This window comes from Lolium perenne, chromosome 1 (assembly GCF_019359855.2).
Source record: "Lolium perenne isolate Kyuss_39 chromosome 1, Kyuss_2.0, whole genome shotgun sequence".
NCBI lineage: Eukaryota > Viridiplantae > Streptophyta > Magnoliopsida > Poales > Poaceae > Lolium > Lolium perenne.
Genome location: NC_067244.2, coordinates 7,632,932 through 7,657,135, shown reverse-complemented (window position 1 = coordinate 7,657,135; position 24,204 = coordinate 7,632,932). Strand labels below are relative to the sequence as shown.

At 43.8% G+C, this 24,204-nt stretch overlaps 3 protein-coding genes across 4 annotated transcripts; 2 read left to right on the top strand and 1 right to left on the bottom strand.

Moving 5' to 3' along the window:
- The first annotated feature begins 405 nt into the window (after positions 1-405).
- LOC127342360 (subtilisin-chymotrypsin inhibitor-2A) lies at positions 406-1,004 on the top strand. Its single transcript, XM_051368301.2, has 2 exons — positions 406-500; positions 586-1,004. The coding sequence occupies exon 2, from the start codon at positions 593-595 to the stop codon at positions 803-805; it is 213 nt and encodes a 70-aa protein (XP_051224261.1). The 5' UTR covers positions 406-500; positions 586-592; the 3' UTR covers positions 806-1,004.
- Positions 1,005-5,460: 4,456 nt separating this feature from the next.
- Positions 5,461-17,154, bottom strand: LOC127342316 (disease resistance protein RGA5-like). The gene is made up of 5 exons (XM_051368253.2): positions 17,020-17,154; positions 11,105-11,935; positions 7,956-10,214; positions 7,795-7,835; positions 5,461-7,377 (listed from the first exon to the last, which is right to left on the bottom strand). Exons 1-5 carry the CDS (start codon positions 17,100-17,102, stop codon positions 5,714-5,716), a joined length of 4,878 nt encoding a protein of 1,625 aa, XP_051224213.1. The 5' UTR covers positions 17,103-17,154; the 3' UTR covers positions 5,461-5,713.
- On the top strand, positions 12,024-16,702 carry LOC127342323 (disease resistance protein RGA4). Of its 2 annotated transcripts, none has more exons than XM_051368265.2 (2): positions 12,024-13,631; positions 14,401-16,702. In XM_051368265.2, exons 1-2 carry the CDS (start codon positions 12,790-12,792, stop codon positions 16,589-16,591), a joined length of 3,033 nt encoding a protein of 1,010 aa, XP_051224225.1. In that variant the 5' UTR covers positions 12,024-12,789; the 3' UTR covers positions 16,592-16,702. The 2 variants fall into 2 exon arrangements, with proteins under 2 accessions (XP_051224225.1, XP_051224219.1); XM_051368259.2 differs by having other exon boundaries at positions 14,398-16,702.
- Positions 17,155-24,204: the final 7,050 nt, after the last annotated feature.

The window sequence follows — 24,204 nt, the reverse complement described above, 5'->3', positions numbered from 1 at the left end:
CCTCTTGTCGGACGCCTGCCTCTAGTCAGAGCTCATCGCCTCATCCTCTGGCACGTGCTCTACCTCCACCCCGAGCTTCTCCACCACCCGGAGCACCCTCAATATATACTGGCTCAATATTTTTTCTAAATGTATTGGCTAAATATTGGATTCAGATGTACCCTCGTTCTGAAAAAAAAACTTATAATTCTGGTACATAGAGTTCATATATATGGTCAATATTGTATGCTTACTATTTCATAATGTTATTTTTCTCATCCACTTGAATAGTGTGCACGTGGAATTGTAGGACAGTACAAGCTAGCTGGCTAGGATTGCTTCTTTGACCTGATTCATGCGTATCAAGGAAAGCTATACCTGCATAGCTCTCACTATAAATGCATCACTTCCCCATACGATCAGTACCAAGACAAATCCAACATATCCATATATCCATCTTCTTCATTCGTTCACCGATTCGATCAGAGAAAAGCTAAAGTAGCATCCGGTATACTCCAACGGTATGTTGTGCTAATTAACGTTGATCTCTGCATGCAGTAACTTTGGCCACGTGTATACAAACGCTTAATCGGTTTTCATTCGCAGCGCGACGATGAGCTGCTCCGCCAAGACGTCGTGGCCGGAGGTTGTTGGGCTGCTCGTCGAAGAGGCCAAGAAGATCATCCTGCAGGACAAGCCCGACGCTCAAATCGTCGTCTTAGCCGTCGGCACTCCTACACCAACCAAGGAGTTCTTCGAGTGGCGTGTCCGCGTCTTCATCGACACCGTCGCCCAGACAGTTGCTGAAACCCCGCGTGTCGGCTAGTTTCACAGGCTTAATATCTTGTTTAGTTTTGCATTCTAAAAAGAATAAGTTAATAAATAATGGGGGCATGAAAGAATAATTACTTGCTGATCGATCATCAGCATGTTATGGAATTGTATTTTCTTACCCGCGTGTGTGTGTGTGTGAGTTTGTAATTGTGTCAAACATTCATATATGGTTGTAAGAACTAGGGTAAAAACTCTCTTGCCTTTTGGAGTGTTGAAAATGATGTTTATACCCCCCAACTTTCAGTAAAGAATGCCAGAAATCTCGGCACACAAACAACCAAAGGCTATGCTCTCATGCAAGCAAAGGCAGTGCAATGTAACCAACCAATCAACTTACATAACATGGTCCGTGACTAGCCATGAATACCCACACGTGCAGTTAACCAAACACGCACCTAAGGTTGTGACATAGTATTGCTGGCCTACTCATCGATTCTATCCTTTAATCTAAGGATGCAAGTTGGGACACAGACAAAGATTTTGTGCACATGAACACCAATGATCTCTTAATTTAACAAAATTAAAAATCATATTTTTAGGTTTTAAAATTATTTGAAAAAATTATGATGTAGCCAGTAATGTATCTCACAAACGTGCAAATTTTTAATTGAAAATACTGTGTAGTTTGTGCTACACAGAAATGACAAAGTGTAGATTTGAGCATTGTGATTTTAAATCTCTAAAAAAGACACATTTTGTCATTTTGTGTAGCTCAGAATACAAAACATTTGCAATTGCAATTTGGCATGTTAGGGATATGTCATTAACTACTTTTAGCATTTTGTTTCATAATTTTTTGAAACATGTAAATATAAATTTTCAAAGTTTCTAATATATCGAGAGCACAATAACTTTCTGTGCAAGTTGGTATCCTTTAGAGTAACCTCCATCTTCTTTAGTTCAATGAGATATCTTCTTTAGTTCAAAGAGATAAACTAAAATTTCACAAGTCGCAACTTTTTTGAAAAACTAGTTGATTTGGCAGAACTAGATAAGAAGGAAAAGAAGATATTCCTATTGGTCACAAACTTGTTCTACCGCTGGGAGTATTAAACATTATCCACCCATTGCTCTATGTAGGAGTAGTGTAGCATCCGTACGATGTCCATCGCCTGTGTGAAATCAAATAGTCAAACAATCGTTAACTTCTCAACTAGTAGCATGCTAGGTTGCTTGTTTGACCTAGCAAGCTAGTACATTCATGCATCCACGAAGAACGCCGTGCATGCGCGTGGTAGGGTCGCTGGTCGTACTTGTTCCTCTAGTTCGTTTACATGGCACTTGTGTACCTAGTAGCTAGCTACGACCTGACATGAGCAAAATAAGGTAACGTATTTAATATTTAAATATCATGTAAAAGTAATTATTGCTATGCTCTGTTAATTCTTAATATAAAAAATGTGTGTTGCATCATCTCTATGTTAGGACGTGATGTCCATATTAATTCTGATCTTACATATAATATTATTGGTACCTTCATATCTTATTGATGAATTGCTTTTTATCCACCATAACTTTAAGAGAGAATAGTCAAGTGAACCCATGAGCCCCGGTCTACTTTTTATCATAAGAAACACCTTTATATTGCATTTACATTATTTTCTATTTGCTGCACTATTTTAATCCGAAAATAGAAAAATATTTACTTTTCTTATTTGCATCCAAAACACCAAAAACAATCAACCTCTTTACAATTTTTACTTAGTTATCTTATCTAGATTAGTTTACTACTTATTTCATTACTACTTGTGTTATTTACTTATGCGAAACCTTGTGACTGACAACCACACGGTGAAGTTGGGGACACAAAGCATTTATTTTACTTGCAGGATTATTTGAAGAAGAGAGAAGAGGATACTCTTCCATCCAGTCCCCCTAGAGTTCGATATAAACCCTCGAGTCACCCTTGTGGGGAAGATACTCCCTTGATACAACACTCTGCATTGTAGTCCCAACGTATCAAGATTTTTTTATCGGATCCTATGGATCAAGGAGGTGCACCGTGAAAGATCGGGCCAAGTCCCCGTATCATCTTGGTATCAAAGCGCTAGGTTGATCACGGTGCGGTTTGTTTGTTGTTCGCCATTGTTTTTCTCGATTTGGAGTGGATACCATTGGGTACGTCGCCACCATACTGTTGGTGAAGATCGAGGAAGCCTTCGGTCATGCGGAGGAGGAGGCGGAAGCAAGGGAGAGGAAGGATTAGCACTGCAGAATCTCTGCCACGACAGAATTTCGCCGAAATTCTTTGCCGCGGCAGGAAAAATCGGGAGGAGGACGAACAGATCCGTCCGGCGGCCGATGCCACGACCCGGCAGGCCGGCCCTACAACCGGCCGGGCCGGTCACACGGCCGGCCGGCCGGACAGCAGACCGGCGGCTCCGGCGCCCAGGCCGGTTGGACCGGCTGCCAGGTCGGGCAGACCGGCGCAAACCGGGACCAGCACTGATGCCAACCGGGTCAGGTGTACTGTACGTCGGGGCGGTTCGCCCGGTGCCCCGGCCGGTCAACCGGGTCACAGGTCGGATGCACCGGCGCCCAGGCCGGTTGGATCGGGTCCCTGGCCGGCCGTTCAACAGGAGCGACGTCCAGGCTGACGGCTGCTGCTGCTTTTTGCTGTTGTTGCTGTTGCTTGTGCGTCGTGGAGTGTATCAAAAAATTTCTACAAAGGAGGAAGACATTGGTGATCCAAGAGAGTGCGTACTCGGGTGTGTTCAACTTATTTGGATCCATGAAGAGCTTGTTCTGTTTGTTTTGGGTGATATGTATGGCGCGCTTCAGTTGCATTTGGGAGGATGCTTGTGTCTTCAATCAGGTTGATGGCGTCGAAGACCAAAGGGGCGCCAAGGTCAAGAAAAGCTAGTCGAGAGGAAGGATGATGTGTGAAAGACTGGCGAGGCTTGAGGATGAAGACCGGCGATGTTACTTATCTGACGTCACCTTTTTTCTAGCAGACCCACACGCGTTGGGGACAACGCTTCTTGAAGAAGGGGAGGATGATGAGGATATCTAGCCAGCCTGGTACACTAGGACAGCCCTTGATATGATGATTAGTCTAAGGTTGTACCAGTCTTATATCGTACCATTGTTATTAGGGAATAATGTAGCCCGGTCATGTGGTGGGCCAAATTAGGGTTTTAGTAGAGTCTATTTGACTTGGGCCTGTCCAAGTCGAATTAGGGTTAGGCCCATAAGTGGGCGCCCCAACCCAATAGGGGTTGGCCGGCCACCCTCCCCCTCATATAAGGAGGTGGGGCGGCTAGGGTTAGGGCAGACCAGTTTTTGATTAAGATCATGTAGAACCTTGAGTTCCAGTTATCACCGTTCCTATGGAACCGGCGTGTGTGACGGCGTCTCGGACGTTCGTCCAGTTATCTATCAATAAAGGTGTGAGAGTTCTTAAATCTACCAAGGGTGATCATGCGTGCGAGAAGAACTGTCGAGGGTTATCGAGCTTGGCGTGTCTATTCTACAAGAGGTTCGGCGTTCTTCGTCGAGTTGCTCGCTGAATTGGTATTCCCCATCTTCATGTTGCGTGTATTGCACATGTGGTTGAGAGATTTATCGGATCCTATGGATCAAGGAGGTGCACCGCGAAAGATCGGGCCAAGTCCCCGTATCATCTGGGCGTCCCACCCTAATTCGACTTGGACAGGCCCAAGTCAAATAGACTCTACTAAAACCCTAATTTGACCCACCACATGACCTGGCTACATTATTCCCTAATAACAATGCTACGATACAAGACTGGTACAACCTTAGACTAATCATCATATCAACGGCTATCCTAGTGTACCAGGCTGGCTGGATATCCTCATCACGAACATTGCCCCGCGCCGCTCTGGTCGGAGCTTGGCCGAACCTCGCCCGTCCCGCCATGGCCGGCGCTTGCCCGTGCTCGCCCCGCCAGCGCTCGCTCGTGCTCGCCCCACGCGGGCCCTTGCGAGCCCTGGCCGTTGCGCCCTGGCGGGACCTCGCCCGTGCCGCCTGGCCGGAGCTCGCACCTCACGCTGTGCATAACCGAACTGAAACCGAAAACCGAACAGAAAAAACCGATCCCATAGCTTGATGGTTTGGGACGTCTTGTTTTGTAATCTGTGAAACAGTGAGGTCGTGAGTTCAACTCCTCACATTGTCATGAATTTTATTTACTAAAATTTCTCCCTTTTTTGTTTCTTTGCATCCGATAGGCTCTATTTGGTCGTAGAAAATAAAGAATTGCAGTATATACATCCATAAAAGTTAGGTAATGTTTTAAAATCGCGTAAACTTTGGTTAGTTTGGTTATTACCGAAACCGAACCGAAGTTGACTGGTTATTACCGAAACCGAACCGTATTTTCGTACAAAACCATATTTACCAAGTATTGAAACTGTATTAACTTAAAAACCGAACTGAATTAACCATATTAACCGAATGCGCAGCCGGACTCGCACCCATGCCCTCGTGCCCGCCTACAGCTGCCGGAGAGGAGGACGGGACTGCCTGCGCCCTTACTGGCAAGCTGCCGCCGTAGCGGCGAGGCCTTGCACCGCATGCATGGTCTGCACGCATCTCCGCCACCGTCTGGCCGTAGGCATCACTGTAGTTCTTTAACCCCTTAATGTGTATCTACAGGTAATCAAGCTGTGGATTACTCAATGTGCACACGAAGTAAGCCGATGGTGTAATTCATGCTGCATCACATGAACACTGGCAATATGTACAGAAGCTTATCCCATTTGGCTTTAGTTAGTACTACGTGTCTACACATCACCTGCATAAAGTGAAACTTATACATATCTCAAGCAGAAAAGGGCGAATAATGAATTTGACACCTACTCTTTTTAAGCTGTAACCAGTCACTAAAATTGATACGAACATCTCTTGGAGCGTATACAGATTGTCAGCTGCTCAAGCTTTAACCTTCAAAGAAATCTAAGATCTGGTTCTCCAAATCCTCAGGGCTGTACTTTACATACTCCGTGAAATTCTTTAACCCCTTTAGCTGACCTTGGTACTTTGATACATACGAACGGTATGCTGGAATGAGCTTATTTGAGATGGCAATCTTCAGCTTCTCTCTTAACTGAGGCTCCACAACCTTCCATGTTGTCTGTGTCATGTATAACTTCTCGTAGGCCCAGTTGAAATTCTTGAGCCGTTCCTTCAGTGCATCCTTGAGTGCACTCGACTGACCCATCATGAGTAGCAACCCATCAACACTCAAACAAGCTATTACCCTATTCCACGATGATCGGAGGTACCCACTGAAGTACGTCCTCATCTGACGACCGCGTGTACGCAGCCATTTATCCCCAAGCCAAGTCTTTAGTTCTGAATTCATCACCTTCTGCACAATGCAAAGCAGATTGTTCAATAAAAAGATGTTCTCCAGCGCCTCATCATCATACAGCTTGGCTTTATCCTCAATCTTGTCCCACAGATGGGTGATCAGTATCATCACCCTGTATCCCAAAGGGGTCATATCTGAAATTTCCAGCTCACCAGTCTCGCAGCTATCAAGGAGATGGTTCAGACAGTTGCTGTAATCTGCAAGCAGCACCACATAGTCCATGACGTACTGTGTCAGCGGGTGTATCCCTCCATCTGGCAGTAATTTGCGAGAAGTCTCCCCGTGTATCGCGTTGACAAACTCACCAACTGTGCAACGCACTGCCTCCCCTAGACTCACAAGTGTTCTCTCTGCCTCTTCCTTCATAAAATTCCTTGCTTCGCCAGAGAACAAGGCCACGAGCTCTGGCAGCAACTCAGCTAGTGCCTCGTACATACCAAGAATACGGAAAATCTTCTCCTGAGATATCTTCCCAATCGCAACTGTATCACCAAACCTGAGAAGCTGCATGAGACACCCCTTGGCCACCTGGGTAAAGCAGTCTTCCTCAGCGTATGAATCAGCCGCAAAGATCTCGCTACATATGCGGCGCTCGTCAGCAAGAAGGCCCTGGATGAGCACTTTCAGAGCCTGGACCCACTTCTTCATCTTGTGGTCAAGGATGCACCATTCCATGCTCTGAATCTCCTTTGGGCTCATCTTGTCAACCCCAAGCATGGCGAGGCACACCTTAACCTTGTGTTGGGTCACCTCGCGGTAGACCTGGCAAAGCTTCAGCCCATGGCCACCATGCAGCATGAGGTCCGTAATGTCCTTAAGAGTTCTGACAGTGTCCGGAGAAATGCGGTAGGGCAAGATCGCCCCATCAGGGACGACGTTCCTCATTAGACAGTTCCTGGCCAGCGATGTCGACTCGCGGATCAGCAGCTGGCGGAACTCCTCCTCAAGCCGAGCCATAGCGACCTGCAGTGTAGCCTCCACACGTGTCCCAGCTACGGCCGCAAGGCAGGCGGCCGCAGCAAGGTACTCCCCGGCATCCTCCGGCGAATCAAACACAGGCCTGTCCCCCATCGACAGTGAGCCCCATTGCTCCACCACCCGCAACGCCAACTTGACCTCCACATCCCTCTCGTCGTCGACGCCTAGATTAGGCCCTTCCTGGACTTCATCCTCCATGGAGGCCGTCTCATCCTCTAGGCACAATCTGACCCCGGCTGCATTCTGGGAATCTGGGAATATATCCACTGTAGCAGTTAATACAAGTGAAGTAAGTCACATTTTAAAAATAATATCCGAAGAAAATTCCCACTCAGCAATACAGAGCAAAATTGTGAAAACTCATGGTGCATCCTCACATCTACGTCAGCTGTTATTGAGAAGAAATTCTAGAAACTTTAGAGTGCACTTCTTGGACATTTGAATTAGAGCTCACTGGCTTGTGGTCTAAATATCATTTCAATCTAGTTACAGTGGTTGCACATGTGTTTGTGTTCGTGTAATGATCATCTGAAAGATAGTCTGTGCCTCTAACTATATTCAAACCTCATCGTCGTTATAGACTAATAAAAACATGTGGTAGTAAGAAACTTTGAGCAACAAAATGAGTTGACCAGAATGGACACCGAAATGGGAGGAAATGAAATTACCTGGATGCAGCTGCGAGGTGGATTCTGGTGGCGTCAAAGTCCTGGTGACAGCAAGACATTGACATCTCATTAAAACCCGGATCAAAGTCAAGGCACAAATTAAATTTCAAGGTAATTCATATGCAGAAATAAAAGTCATGGCAAGCATAATCTAGCAGCACCTTATATCAGCTTGCTTCCTAGCATCTTCCTCCAAGTCCTTATCTTTAACTCCCTGTTCATCTGAGTTTTCTGTTGTGGCCACATCTTGTTTTCCAGAAGTCTGGTTCCATATCTCTTTTTGTGCCTCAGTGTACTCCTCGTCCTCACCTGAAAAGTTCCAATCTACACATTTTACATTGATTATGGGAGTTCTTGGATGGTTGCTAATAGCGTCAGTCAACACCGCCTTGGCAGTCTTTTCATATTCAGGAGCAAAGGCACACCCAATTTTTGTGGAGATCTTGTTGAGACTAATCAGGTGATCAAACCCAGCAGCTACCAAGTTGTATCTCTCCATTCTGTTGCCATTGAATCCTAGCTTGAGAAATCGGACATTGGTCATTGCTCCATCCGAAAATGCCAGGCATGGTGCAGCGCACATAAACTTGAAGTACTTGAGAACCAAGAACCCCTCATTGTGAAACATGATCTTTCTTACAGGGACGGTCCAGACAAACAAGGACAGGGCGGTGAGAGAAGGCAATCCTCTGAGAATAACAACATCATCACTAGACAGCTTCCTAACTGCGATCTTTAAAATGCAGAGCTTGGTAATTTCATTCGTCCACTCAGGTAGGTGGGAGAAGATGCAGCAGCGCCATGAAAACTCTAGTCTCTGAAGGGGCATGATGGTGAAGCAATGCCAAGAACTGCTCATGCTTGATGCACTGACATCATGCTGATTACTTAGATGAGGTGAGACTGCAGGTACCAGAGTTAAACATTTTAGATTGCTCAGCTTCCGAATTATCGAGCCCAGGCATTCCAAGTTTTTTTCCAGGTTATCAGGCTGTAATGTGGAACATGTGAGACGGAGATCCTGGAGATTGGTCAACTCATGAAGGCTCATAACATTTTCTGTTGAGTTCTTGCTGAGATCGATAACTCCCAGAGTGCGAAGAGAAGTCATGCGGCTAATACCAGTGGGCAGATGAGCCTCGCTAGGAATGCTGAGGTAGAGCAAGCTCGGCAGATGAACAATGTCTGATGCAACTGCTGCTACTTCGGCATCAATTTCCCAAGCTATCAAATCTTTTAGCCGTTGCATCTGAGTAGGAAGCTCCACTCTCATATAGCATGCATCAAGATGAAAATATCTCAGCCGGAAGAGTTGTGAAATTTCAGTGAGGTTACAACTCACATCATCAGGTTCAGTGAGGTTGTCCGTCAAGTCATCAGATTCAGGGATGTTGCCACTTAGGTCACCAGATCCACTATGTTTGCCACTCCTGTTATCAGGATCAGCCCATAATTTAAGGATCAGAACCTGAAGAAAATGGAACTCAACAATCGAAGGCATGCACTTGAGCAATCCAGAAAAGGCAAGTGATCGAACTTTTGACAGTCTCATACTTGACGCCACTTGCGGTGTGGCATCTTCAACATTGCCGAAGTGGAGGGCGAGCCGACGAACCTTGTCAGCAAGTCTTATAGCGGTCTGAGAATGATCTATTGCAATGCTGAAATTCTCTTCTATGGACTTATATCTAATAAAGCGAAGTACTATATGGTGCACTTTACATGACAGAATTTCATCGTTGCAATTGATGTCCACAGGTTGGATCATTCCCCTGTTAACAAGCTCATCAAAATAGCTCCGTGCAACTTCATTCCCATCTTTCCCTTCCATCATGCAGATGAAACCTTCGGCCATCCACTGCTTCACCAAATCAACCTTCAGGATTACACGGTCCTCTTCATACATACACAGGTATAGCATGCATGCTTTCAAGCCGCAGGGAAGATTATCGTAGCCAAGGTTGAGAACTTGGTTTATCCCTTCCAAACTATTATTTGTGGTCAAACAGGAACTCAGTGAATTATTTATGCAATTCCATTGCTCTAGGCTGCTGGATGGCTGACATGCCAAGAGACTGGCTAATATACTAATTGTTAGCGGCAAGCCACCACTTCTTTTTATAATTTCATTTGAAACTTCCTTTAGACCCTGAGGACATTCAGCTTGAAGGCCAAACACTGTACCTAAAAGAAGTTCCCTTGACTCATCTTCATTTAGCGGTTCCTTCTTGAATATATACTTAGAGTTAACTTCTTTCTTTGAAGGCATGTACTTGGAGGAATCTGCAGAACATGTCTGAGCTATAGCGTCAACTTCGGTCGTTGTTAATATTCTACTGCAACAGTTTCCCTTAGGCAAAGCATGATTAACAATATCCCAAGTAGATGATGCCCAAAGATCATCAATTACAATTATGTACCTGCCAAAAATATTTATATTATATTATTCATGGAAACAAATACTTAGGAAAACCACCTCTTGGTAGGATAGTGGAGTGATGATGGCATTATTCTAATATTCAAATCATACTGCACACCATAAGGAGTATAAGAAATTATTATTTCTGCAAAAAAAAATTAAGATGTTGGTCTGTTTTCCGGAAAGCATGATATAACAAGAGCTAAATTACTAGTCTTCTTGAAAGTACTATACTGCATTCATTATTAAGATGTTTGTTTGTTTTGTGCGCTCCCGCATGCACCAGCTCAATCATCCGAAGATGGCACGATTTATTCGAGTAAGGGGTGACAAAATGATTATTGATGGTAAGATAGTTAAGATTAGCACTTGTTTATATTGATATGTCCGAATGAACATGTCCTTTTATTCAGTGTTTCAAAATCTAATTTTATTGCTAGAACCTTTAAGATGTGTGTTTAGGAAGTTTATGTCGTTAAACCTAGTAACAAGTCACCATCTTCAGTCCTCACATTACTACAGAAAAGCCAATCCTAGATATCTCATCTCAGACAGTAAGGGTATTGGTGAAGATTTCCACCTCACTTTTGGGATCTATGGGTCATCATCGCGATACATCCGAGACACTTAGAGCACAGGATGCAATAACTAATGCATGCTAGTAGGTTTTTTTAATTAACCATTTTGGACCTAGAAAACCATGCTGGTCAGTCTCTGTTTCCCTTATCCTTATCCTTCTTCATTTTCCCGTCTACCTCGTACTCCCTGTTTCCCTTATCCTTCTTCATCTTCCCGCACCTTTCTTCTTGAATGGCATGGCCAAAATGTAAGGATCATACAGTTTTGTATTTAGGCAGTAAAAGATAGATAACCCCAAAAAAAAAAACTTACGTCTTATTTTGGAGGTATTTGTTGATATTCAAGACTAGTTTATGCACCTCGCAAGAATCGGGGAGCTGGTGCCGCCTAACTTGCGAGAGTATGCTGGTGAAGAGCCTCTTCATGTCTGGTTTTCGCGACGCCCACACAAAAGCACGGCACTCAAACTGGCCTTCAAGCTTATGGTACACTTCTTTCGCGAGGGTGGTCTTACCAACCCCACCAGTTCCAACAATGGACACCACCTTGTGCTCTGGCTGTCCATCGTTAGCCAGCCAGCTGCAAAGCTGTTTGATGGACCTCTCCACACTAACAAGGGAAATGCTACATAGTATTGGGGAGTGCGGGCGTTCACCCAGCTGACCACTGCTGGTGCTAGACCGCCATTTGCAGTCACCAAGATAGGTTTTGTGCCGTTCAATTGCTTCCTTGACGCGAGTCCTAAACCCTGAGATCTCGACGGAGATCCATTGGTGCCGTTTCAGCTTCTTCGGGAACCTAGAGATCTTAACTCGGGGGAGTTTTTGGGTCTGGAGGGTGCTGGTCCTGGAACCGCTGGTGCCGGCTTCGGCGAGCTCATCAAGGAAGTCATCGATGTCGAATGATAGGTCGCGCATGTCTTTCATCCAGAAGCTAGCCGTCGAGGCAGGAGACTCCACCTCTGATGGCTCCAATAGGAAATTTTCTATTAGTCCCTGGAGATCACCTTGGAGGATGCGGAGCTTGTTCTTCTCTTCTGGCCGCAGATTGTGCTTGCGTCCCAATAGCAACGACTCCAGTTTACCTGGAAGGGACCTCATGGCTCCCTGGGAAGCACTGATTGGGGCCTCCATCTCCTTGTTCCTGAAGTGAACCAAACCAGAGATTGATTAGTCGCTCTGCTTTCAAAATAAACAACATTGGTATGGACAAAGCATTCTGTAACTGTACCTAGGCAGAAGAAATCAAGTAAGGGGTGGAAGCATTAAGTTGGGCTTGCATGCGACTTTTGCCAAATCTGTATGAGTTTGCTCTACATTCAACCCCCTATGAAATTGCTGAGGGATATGGACCAGAGAGTGGCTTGAACATGGCGTACAGAGAGAGCCATGGGTGCTTTTTCTTCGTTTTTGACGACAATCAGACCACTTGTCTTTTTGCAACCTAAATTAGGTCAAGTCGGCCGTTTGCATTTAAAATTAAATAAGGGGATGTGGACCATTCTTGTTTTCCCTAATAAGTTAAGTCAAGTGGACCATTTCTTTTCAAAATTAAATGAGGAGATGTGGAATATTTCTATTTTCAAACAATATAAGGACAACTGGACATACCTACTACTTGACTACTACAATACAAAGGACAACTCTAGTGGGGCCTTCGACGACTTGACATATTGACTAAGGTAAGAGACACAAAACAGATCATCATGATAGAGATCACTGGTTTATGTAGAGACAATCATTGTTGGCCACTTAAAATCACTTCTAAAAAACAACTAACCAAAAATCATAAATCTAGTCAAGTTGTATTAGAGAATTTTGAGGGAAAAGGTGTATTAGAGATATTCCATAGCGGCAAAGCAAGTGGGAACTTATGGAGGAGCAGAGTACTTAGCCACATATGTAGTAGGTGCTGTGCAAGTACTAGATTGTGTTGTAACATTTTCTTCCGTTTAATCCACTTTCCCCTGATCCCAAAGCAATCAATCTCACCTGAAGATGGCACTGCCGGCAGGGCTAGTGGCGGAGAAAGCAGCAGCCACTGCTTTCGCAAACGTCGTCATGGGAAGACTCAACAGCGAGCTCGAGAAGAAGTACCAGATGTGGAAGAACATCGAAAGGGAAAGCACATCTCTGCAAACTGACCTCGGCATCCTGGCGGCAGCTGTGGATGACTACCAGACCATGGCTGCTCATCCTTCTCGCACGGTCGTCGCGAGGGTGTATGGCGAGGAGATCAGCGAGCTGACCCACGATATCGAAGATTGCATCGAGCGGTTCCTGCACCGTGTTACCTGCAAGGCTGGAGCGTCGAGGGCTCGGCGCTCAGCTCATGCTATCAAGACTTTTCGCATCCGTCTCCGGTTCGCTGCCAAGATGAAGGAGTTCAGGAACCGCGTGGCGGCAGCACGGGAGCGGGCGTTGAACGCCTCTCTGCTCGCTGATGGAGTCCAAGCCCAGGCCACATACGAGACCGCACAGCAAGTGAGTTATGCGCAGGATCATTGTCATCCTGTGGGCATCGCGGATGCTACCAGGGAGCTTCGTGCGCTGCTCGGCATCGAACCGAACGAAGATGAAGCAGAGGGTACTAATACTACAGGGGCTGCAGCTCAGCAGAGGGTGGTCGCCATTGTGGGATTTGGTGGTTCAGGGAAGACAACCCTTGCAAAGGCAGTCTACGATATTGCCCAAAAGGAAGGAGCACTCCGCTGTGTATGGGTTGATGGGCACTTGCTGGATTATAAGGGTGCCAATTGGGTTGTCAAACATATACAAGGTGAGATTAGTCTGGGGGAAGTGTCTTCTGCAACATCTCCCACAGAATACCACGAGGACAGGTATGCGTAATTAAGTCTTGTGCATCAACTATTTTCAGTTTTACTCCTGTCTACATAGTAGTACAAGCTAGCCTGAAATCATGTATTAGAGTGTATCCCAACCAACTTATCAATCTTCTTCCAACTCTCGAAAAAATAAAAAATTATCTACAATCTGCAGCAAGCTTAAATCAATGTTTCCTTATGGTGATTGTAATTGTAAAATAAGTCATTCTCCTGTATGTGTACTCTTATATATAGGCACATATGCCACCAATGTTCAAAAGAAAGTGACAAAGCCAAAAGTGTTTTTTATATAAAAAGCTAAACTCCTGTGGTTTTTTGGACAGTTCACAACGAAATACCCCAAATGCAAGAACAATCTGTGTGAAAATATCATTGGTTGAATAAAATCACCAAGCACATATTGAATGGGTACTTGGGTAGGCATGTGAATAGCCCACAAATTTTCAGGAAATCTTTATTAAAAATAATATCATTGGGCAATTCTAGATAGACAAACAGAGCACATACAGTTTGCGCCTTAACCAATTTACTCATACATAAAAACCAATTCCATAAAATAAATGAAATACTTCTAGGTTTAAGGCCACAAATATCACCTGCTGGACAATGTGAGCAAACAGGATGTCAGAGCTTCCAAATACACTTTTCGTGGAAGAAGATAGTTTGTGTTTTCTAGATCCACACATGTAGACTGGAACATGCTTCCAAATACACTGCTGGATGCTTTATGTTTACCAAAATCTGATTTCCATTTTTCTAGCAGGTATTTAATCGTGATTGATGACATTAAGGAGAAGCACTTGATGCACTGGAATACAGTGAGGAATGCCTTCAGGGATAATGGCAGAATAATTGTGACAACGGCCACTCAGTCCGTAGCTAATAGTTGCTGCAATTATCCCCGCGAAGAGGATAGATGTACCTTTGGTTATGTGTACAGCATGAGAACTCTTGGAGAAGAAGATTCTAGAAAAATAGCTCTCATGGGAAGATGTTCACCTGACATAGTGCAGGGTGCAGCAAAACTCCTGAAGCAATGCGGTGGTCTTCCACTTGCTCTTTATAGTGTGGCATGCCAATTGAGCTGTGAAAAGGTACTCACAGGGAAATTATGTAACAAATTGTGCAACGATCTGGGTACATATCTGGAACGTGAAGACGAGCCTAACTTTGCAAGGCTTCGAGGTGTTCTTAGGGAAAATTACACCAGTTTGCCTGATTACACTGTCAGGACCTGTTTGTTGTACCTAGGTATATTCCCAATGGATCATCCCCTCAAGAAGAATGTCATAACCAGGCGATGGTTGGCTGAAGGATATGCACGCCATCATCAAGGCTGGCACCAAATTCTAGCTGATGAAACCTTCAAGACATTTATCAACCGAAGTATCATTCTGCCTGTTGTTCCAATCAGCAGTGATACAGAGAAGACATGCAAAGCTCATGGTATCATGCACGCATTCATGTTGCACAAGTCTATGTCTAAGAAATTCATCATGCCCTATGGTTCTCAGCACAAAAAAGTCCGTCACTTCTTTATCCATGATAGTAGCAGTGGAAATTCCAGAACAATGCCTGACATCGATTTATCTCGTGTCAGATCTCTAACTGTTATAGGGAATGCAGGTGATGCTATTTCCAACTTCGAAAAGTACAAGCTTACACGAGTGTTGGACCTGGAAGGGTGCATTGATGTGAAAGATTATCATCTTAAAGACATATGCAATCTATGGAATCTGAGATATCTAAGTCTTGGGCCCAATATCACAAGGATTCCCAGGGAAATTGCACAACTTAAGTTGCTGGAGACACTTGATGTAAGCAAGACAAGGGTGAATGTGCTCCCAGTGGAAGCTATTGGTCTACCCTGCTTAATTCATCTGATTGGAAAGTTTAAGCTTCAAGACCAAGTCAAGACAGAGAGACTGCCCAAAGAATGTATGTTAGAGACGGTAAAGGGATTTGTTGCCGACAAGTGTCAGGGACTGTTGCTACTTATGGACCATATGAAGAGATTGAATAAGCTCAAGATGTGGTGCGATTCTGAGGAAACTGAACAAGGTCAGGTTGACATGAATAATCACATTTCCAAAGCTATCCAAAGGTACATCGAAACTCAGATAGGTGAAGACAATGTTCGATCCCTGTCCCTTTACTTCCAAGGATTACCCCAAGGTACCCTCTCTCCTCTAGATCAAGTATGTGAACACTACAGTTCGAGAGAAGGACATATGTATCATCTGAGCTCACTGAAGCTACATGGAAACTTCAACTCAGCCACATTGCCAAAGTTCGTTGCCTTGTTTCGTGACCTTACTAAGCTAAGCATTTCGACCACCCTGTCTGTGACACAGCATCTCCTTTCAGTGATTGGCGAGATGCCTGTCTTGCTGTACCTCAAGATGACCGCCAAGAGCATCGATGATGGTTTCGTCATACAAGATGGGAAGTTCAGGAGCCTTCACCGCCTGTGTCTTGAGCTGAAAGTCACGGGGACATCTGTGTTATCAATTGAAGATGGAGCTCGGCCAGAGATTATCTCTCTGCAACTAATCTGCAAGGATCTAGTTGGTCTTTCCGGCGTCGAAATCATGCGCCTCCGTGAGCTGAAGGAAATTTCTCTGCATCCTGAAGTGGACGAAAAGACAAGAAAAGTGTGGGAAGCAGAGGCGAGGATCCACCATAACAGGCCGACTGTTCTGTTCATCGCAGGTGGCCTTCACGAGAAACCAGCTGCAGTTGAGGAGGAACCGGCACATGGGTATCACATCCGAGAGGGGCCACGTGTAGTTGATGAAGAACCACCAGCAGCACGCTCTACCGCAAACGCGGGGGTGGAGCAGGAGAATAATGCTACAGAACCCATCAAACCAGGACTCATGGTTAATTTTGCGAAAGGGCCTTTCGTGCTGGACGCGGTGCAACTGCAAGAGGTGGCCCCTTCGGCAACTTAATAATGAAACGAGGTATTCTACAGGGACCCTTGTAGCTGATGCAGAATTAATGGAGTAGAAGAGCAGGATCCCTGTGAGGAAGCCTGACTCTGCATCCTTTTGATCAGCGTATCTACCCTTCTGAAGCTTGTTGACTTTTTTTTTTCTTGTACAGCAAATAGTCATGCTGTAAGGCTATCTTCAGCTGGTCGCTTGATACTTTGTGCCTCTTTTGAGTGCTTCTTTGATGCTATGCTTGCGGTAGTTCTTCTTCCATGTACACATTATTATTTTTCTTTTTAGTCCAAAAAAGGGAGTTACTGGCTAAGTTTACGTTTTGGTGGCAATTGTAACCTTTACATGCTACGAACTATGCATCCTCACACCACGTTTAGCTACACAATTTAAAATAGGAACAGAGTAAAGGCAAGAAAGTTGTTATTACGCACATGATGTCGTTGTAGTCGACCGCAATATTCTCTCTTGTGCCTTCCGTCGAGTAACTCGAGGGCATCAAGGAAGCAGCCTCCATTCCTTGTAGCAGGCTGCAGCGTGAGTCATCCTCCGGCAGTACAGTGGCAGCATCCGGGAGAATTCCACACACCACGAACGTCGTGGGCAGCTGTGCCGAAACGGCGCTGTCAGTCACAACACTTATGTTAGGCTCAACATCACAGAGATCAGTGGGGAAATTGAAGCGAAGTAGATTGCAAGTCGGTGCAACTGAGAAAGAAAGGTTAGTCCCTTGGTCATTTCGTCAAACACTGTCTGCGCAGAGCATGAGACATCACCACTAAGTAGAGTGATGGAAGGAGGAAAGACCACCCACCCCAGCAGCATGAGTCAGGGGCGTTGGTTGGCGAGAAGATGAAGCGTGCCTTGGATTCATTTGATGCCTCCACCCGCCTCGACGATGCAGGGACTCGGGGCGGACGCCGAGGAGGCCGGGGGGCACCCCGTCGGGGCGATCGAAGACGACCTCAGCGCGAATCGCCGACGAAAATGCTTCTAGCAGGTCGGACGGCCGCACATCGGAGGAGCTACAAAGGACCGAGAATTGGTGAGTTTTGCTGTACTTGGTGTTCTTTATGTGTTGAATAATTCAGAAAAAAAAAAGACGGAAGTGTTGAACACTGTCCCCAAATATGGATTTAAATGTTTTACTGTGCTTCTACGGAGTAGATCGGATTTATATCTAAAATTTTGAGGGACATTTGGAAAACATTTCAAACTTTGTAGGGTCGCGCGCTAGCCACCAAAATACTTTTCTTTTTGAGATCTCCACGACAATACTTTTAGCAAAAAAAAACTTCCCTCCTCTCGTGCTTGCTCATCATAGATTCACGGACCAGTAAAATAGTCAAAAAGGTTGCAAAATTAGTTCAACATTTATACAAACTGCATATGTACCACGTAACGAAAATTCAAATATAAGTTTTATTCAAAACCATGAAAATTAAATGAAGTTTTTTTTTATCATTTTTGCCACTATGAACGACTTGAGTTTCAGTTTTGCCATTCTACCAATTGAAACCTCAATTTTGCCACTACTCCGTTTGAACACTCCTCGGTTTTGCCATTCTGTCATCTTCATCATAAATCTATAATCAGCTTTTCCATTCCATGTCTCTATCCATTTTTCTTTATTTTATATCTCACTGATTTGTTGTGTTATAAAAGCGACAAGCAAATAACGAAGAACGATAAAGGAAAACGCAGCGGAGACACGAGATTTAACGTCGAAAACCCCTTTCAACACAGAAAGGGGAAAAAACCACGGGCGTTAGCCATCAAAACTTCACTATATCGGGGAGTGTTTACAAACGCCGTGAGTTATCTTATATTCTGATAAACCCTAGCCGGCGGCTTACAAGATGTATATATACGCTTCGGCTCAAGCCTACCGGCGACGGACCTCGCTCCGCTCGTCAGAAGTTAGCCTCCCTTTAGTATATGAATTTGGATCACAATACAATAAACTCCACCTTGAGACAAATTCATCTTGTACATGAACTTCAACAATCTCCCGAACAACAAAAAAAAACACTTGCTGGCGCCAATGGCCACTTGGGCTAAACAGTTATACCAATCAAGCTCGAGCAAAGCTCAAACTTGGAAACATGAACTGGCTTTGTCATCATATCAGCAGGATTATCATGAGTACTTATCTTGCATACCTTCAGTTTACCTTGAGCAACAATGTCGCGAACATAATGGTACTTGATATCAATGTGCTTTGTCCTCTCATGGAACATTTGATCTTTAGTAAGGTATATTGCACTTTGACTGTCAGAAAACAAGTTAATGCAAGAATCATCCCCACAAAGCTCAGCATACAAACCTTTCAACCAAACAGACTATTTGCAAGCTTCAAACAACAAGTTGTAATGTTGCCTTCCAACTCAAAGCACATCCACCAACAGTGAACACATAACCTGTGAGGGATCTTCTCTTATCCAAATCAGCAGCAAAATCTGAATCCACATAGCCTACGAGTCCCTCACCGGTCTTGCCAAACTTCAAGCAAGCTTTGGATGTGTCACGAAGGTACCTGAAAATCCATTGAACAGCTTTCCAATGTTCTTTACCGGATTAGCCATGTATCGACTGACCAAACTCATAGCATATGACAAATCAGGACGAGAACAAACCATGGCATACATCAAGGAACCAACAACACTAGAATATGAAACTCGTGACATGTACTCAATATCTTCATTAGTACTAGGACATTGCAATACTGACAATTTGAAGTGGGAAGCAATTGGTGTACTAACAGACTTTGCATCATGCATATTAAAACGATGAAGAACTTTCTGAATGTAATTTTGCTGACTAAGTAATAACACACTATATTTTCCGTCTCTTGTAATTTCCATACCTAGTATTTTCTTAGCAGCACCAAGATCCTTCATCTCAAATTCACTACATAATTGTGCTTTCAAAATAGTGATCTCTTTCTTGCAATTGGTAGCAATCAACATATAACATCAAGTATATTGGTGATCCAGTAACAAACTAGATATAAACACAACTATCATACTGAGATCTCTTAAACTTATGTGCAATCATAAATGAATCAAACCTTTTATACCACTGTCTTGGAGACTGTTTCAAACCATAAAGGGACCTCTTCAACTTGCAAACAAGATCCTCCTTACCAGGCACAACAAAACCTTCAGGTTGGTCCATGTATATCTCCTCCTCAAGCTCACCATGCAGAAAAGCAGTCTTTACATCTAGCTGCTCAAGCTCAAGATCATGCATAGCCATAATACCAAAGAATGCACGAATGGAACTATGCTTCACAACCGGAGAGAATACATCATTATAATCAATACCTGGAATTTGGCTGAAACCTTTTGCTACTAACCTTGCCTTAAACCTCGGAGGCTCATTAGGAGACAAACCTTCCTTTCTTTTAAATATCCACTTACAACGGACAACCTTCTTTTGTTTAGACAAGGGCACAACATCCCATGTGCCATTCTTGTCAAGCGATTGCATCTCCTCTTGCATAGCAGAAATCCACTTCATGCGGTCAACGGATGCAACGTCCTCAGTATATGTAGCAGGTTCAGTATCATGCTCCACCTGTTCAGCACAACTCAAAGCATGATGAACAATATTACATTCTTCAATTAAACGAGGACGTGGACCTTTGTTACGCCTCGGTCTATCAGCAGCAATGGAACCATTTGTTTGCTGCAAAACAGGTGGTGAGTGCTGAACAACAATGTTATCATTTTCAGGAACATCATTTTCTTTCTCCTCCACGTGCTCCACCTGCACGCTAATCCTCTGTTGCTCATCATCAGAAACGTCAGAAATTTCAATATCATCAGAAACATCTCTAGATGAACTCTTATAAAACATGTCAGCCTCATTAAAGACAACATTCATGCTATGCAAAACTTTCTTAGTTTCAGGATTCCACAACTTATATGCCTTAACTCCTGAACCATAACCAAGAAACACACACTTAACAGCCCTAGGCTCTAGCTTTCCATTATCAACATGAGCGTAAGCAGTGCAACCGAAAACTCTCAACTGTGAATAATCAGCAGGTGAACCAGACCATACCTCAATAGGAGTTTTCTTATCAAGCGGAATACAAGGTGACCTGTTTATCAAGTAACATGCGGTGGAGGCTGCTTCAGCCCAGAAACGTCTATGCATGCCAGCATTGGACAACATGCAGCGAGCTTTGGAGATGATGGTTCTGTTCATCCTCTCCGCCACACCATTCTGTTGCGGAGTGTATGGGATGGTGTGGTGCCTGACAATGCCTTCATCGCTGCAATAATCATTGAAAATAGTAGAATAAAACTCCATGCCATTGTCAGTACGAAGCAATTTAACTTTCTTTTCTATTTGCTTCTCTACCATAACTTTTCACTTTCTAAAAGCATCAAACACATCAGATTTATGTTTCAGAAAGAAAGGCCACACTTTTCTAGAGTAATCATCTATGATAGTAAGTATGTAATTTGCACCACCAAGAGAAGTCTTGCGGGAAGGTCCCCACACATCAGCATGCACATAATCTAGAATCCCTTTAGTGGTATGAACGGAAGCATTGAATTTAACTCTTTTATGCTTACCAAAAATGCAGTGCTCACAGAACTCAAACTTACTCAAATTGCAGTCATCTAGCAGGTCTCTCCTGTGCAATTTTGTCATGCCATGTTCACTCATATGTCCAAGATACATATGCCACAGATTAGTTTTACCAGGTTCATCAGAAATAACAGCAGCAACAATACCAGACAAAGTGCTACCTCTACGAACATATAAATTTGCAGAATTCATATCACCTATCATGTGAACGAGAGAACCTTTTGATACCTTCAGAACTCCGCGGGAACCGGAGTGTTTGTACCCCTCAACATCAAGGGTACTGAGAGAGATCACATTTCTGGCCATGCCAGGTATGTGTCTCACATCTGTCAGAGTGTGTGTCATGTCATCATGCATCTTGATCTGAACGGAGCCAATGCCCACGATCTCACGAGGGTTGTTATCTCCCATACACACAACATCTCCACTCTGCACAAACTCATAAGAAATGAACCAGTCTTTGTTACAGCAAATATGAAACGAACATGCAGAATTAAGGATCCACTCATCATTACCAGAAACACAACCAGCAAACACAACTAGGCAATCGCCATCAAAATTATCACTGGAAACAACATCAGCCTTACCATCACCCTCAGATTTGTTTTTCGTTTGGTAAGTACCGTTTCTTTTCTCTTTGTTCTGCAACTTCCAGCAATCATCAATATTGTGGCTAGTTTTCTTACAATACTTGCAGAACTTACCATCTCGTCCCTTGGACTTTGAGCGACCTTTGTCGGTTTTGCTCTTATCTCTGTTGTAGTTGTTGTTCCTGGTCTCGGTCCTGCCTCGGACCTGCAGTGCTTCTGCCTTAGATGACGAACCCTCTGCATGCACCATAGATTTCATCTTTTCCCTCTGCTGGAGGGCCTCATAAACTTCGGCAAGGGTTAGTTCATCACGGCTATATAACAAGGTGTCTCGAAAATTCGCAAAAGAATTAGGCAACGAGACTAACAGTATAAGAGCGAGATCCTCATCATCATATTTTACCTCCATGGACAACAAATCAGAAACGATCTCTCTAAAGATCGATAGGTGATTCATCATTGACGCACCTTCTTGCAGCTTGTGCGAGAACAACTTTATCTTCACGTGCATCTTATTGGTTAGATCTTTGGACATGCAGATCGGTTCCAGTTTCAATCACAACGCCGCTGCGGATTTCTCAGCCAGCACTTCCTGCAAGATATTGTTGGATAGATGAAGCTGATTTAATGAAAAACCCTTACGATCTTTCCTCTTTTCATCGTCGGTCCAGGTCTTGGCATCTTTCTTGCCAAATCCATCAAGAGCTTCATCCAGATCAGAAGATTGGGTAAGGATCGCCCTCCTCTTCACTTGCCACAGAGAAAATCTCGTGGTATAATCCAGCTGCGGTAGATCGAACTTCAAGGAAGACATGTCGCAAAACTCTAGATTGAAACACGGGCTCTGATACCACTTGTTATAAAAGCGACAAGCAAATAACGAAGAACGATAAAGGAAAACGCAACAGAGACATGAGATTTAACGTGGAAAACCCCTTCTAACACAGAAGGGGAAAAAACCACGGGCGCCAGCCAGCAGAATTTCACTATATCGGATATCAGGGAGTGTTTACAAACACCGTGGGTTATCTTATATTCTGATAAACCTTAGCCGGCGGCTTACAAGATGTATATATAGGCGGCGCCAACGATCCGTACCGTACCGGCGACGGCCTCGCTCCGCTCGTCAGAAGTTAGCCTCCTTTAGTATATGAATTTGGATCACAATACAACATGTTGAACCTACATGTCAGCACTTTTACAAATCGAAAGGAGGAGTACATCACGCCAGAGTGATCCCAACCACTCGCAAAACGACACACGATGGTGTCTTTGGTGGTATTTCCCTTCACCCACCATTGTGAAACACCAATGGCAAAGTGGCTACCACTGTCCAGTCCACTTACACAAGTGTGAAGCCACACTAGAGGATTCTAAATTCATTGAGATAAATTGAAGAAGCAACCCCATAGCTTCTTAGTTGTGGCGAGTGCTTCCTCGAGAATTTTCTTGCAAGTCTTATCACAATTTGTGTGATGTCGTTGGCCAGATCCTTACATGAGTAGCAATATATTTCATGCTAGCATTCTGATTGGTGGACTCTCACTCATCAATTAAGCCTAACTCAATTCATGCATACCAATAACTATAGTTGTTACACCAAGTGTTGAAATTTGTGGAGATGTTCCTTTGTAGAACCAACAATTTTTATACTTTTCGTGGTAATTCTAAACAATGAATGACGGACCCTTGACATATTAAATGTGTTTATGGCTGCCTTCACTCTCCAAATGGTAAAATTGAAGACAAGAATTTCTCTCGTTGCAGAGACTAGGTGTAATTGGTATCTCTGAGATATTAATATAGTCCTCTTATCAACAAAATATTAAGTTCTCTCCTCTGGTGCTAGGTCCTTTCATAGGATGAGCGGGGCTCACTACTGAGAAGTCGTAAGAAGCAAAGTCTGATAATACAAATTGCATAGTATTTTACAGAATTTTGGACATAAATTTTATGCAAGGAAAATAATGACAAGTCCTAGAATAAATAATACCGCCTCCGTCCCGAAAAGAATGTCTCGCATTTATCTATATTTGAATATATCTATGCATTAAATAGTGTATAAATATATCCAAATTTAGGTGAATCCGTGACATCTTTTTTGAAACAGAGTGAGTAAGAAAGCAGAGCATGTGGAAGATGTCCTCACAGTTTTTAAAAACCTGCATAAACGGCTCCGTCAAGTAATGATCGATGAACACGATGTGGCTAGTGACATATTTATAGTAGCATATTATACTTTCTGCTTTGTAATTACCCGTTTGATCTCTACTGCAAATATTGTGCCCTGGATCTTTGTGAGTAACGCGCGATGTATATTTTTAACATCGTTTGGAGTACTCTCAATGCCTAATTAATTAATTAGGTTGCTTTTTTTTGGTCTTAGCTAAGCTAGCTAACAGCACTTGCTCTCGATAAATGCAG

Bases quoted from the DNA above. Each gene is read 5' to 3' on its own strand.
- LOC127342360 (XM_051368301.2), top strand. From the start codon at position 593: ATGAGCTGCTCCGCCAAGACGTCGTGGCCGGAGGTTGTTGGGCTGCTC.
- LOC127342316 (XM_051368253.2), bottom strand. From the start codon at position 17,102: ATGGAGGCTGCTTCCTTGATGCCCTCGAGTTACTCGACGGAAGGCACA. The intron at 11,936-17,019 runs GTGCGTAATAAC...GGTTCACTTCAG, and splicing joins GTCGACTACAACGACATCAT to GAACAAGGAGATGGAGGCCC. The intron at 7,836-7,955 runs GTGCTGCTAGAT...TGCTGTCACCAG, and splicing joins AGGAAGCAAGCTGATATAAG to GACTTTGACGCCACCAGAAT.
- LOC127342323 (XM_051368259.2), top strand. From the start codon at position 12,790: ATGGCACTGCCGGCAGGGCTAGTGGCGGAGAAAGCAGCAGCCACTGCT. The intron at 13,632-14,397 runs GTATGCGTAATT...CCATTTTTCTAG, and splicing joins ACAGAATACCACGAGGACAG to CAGGTATTTAATCGTGATTG.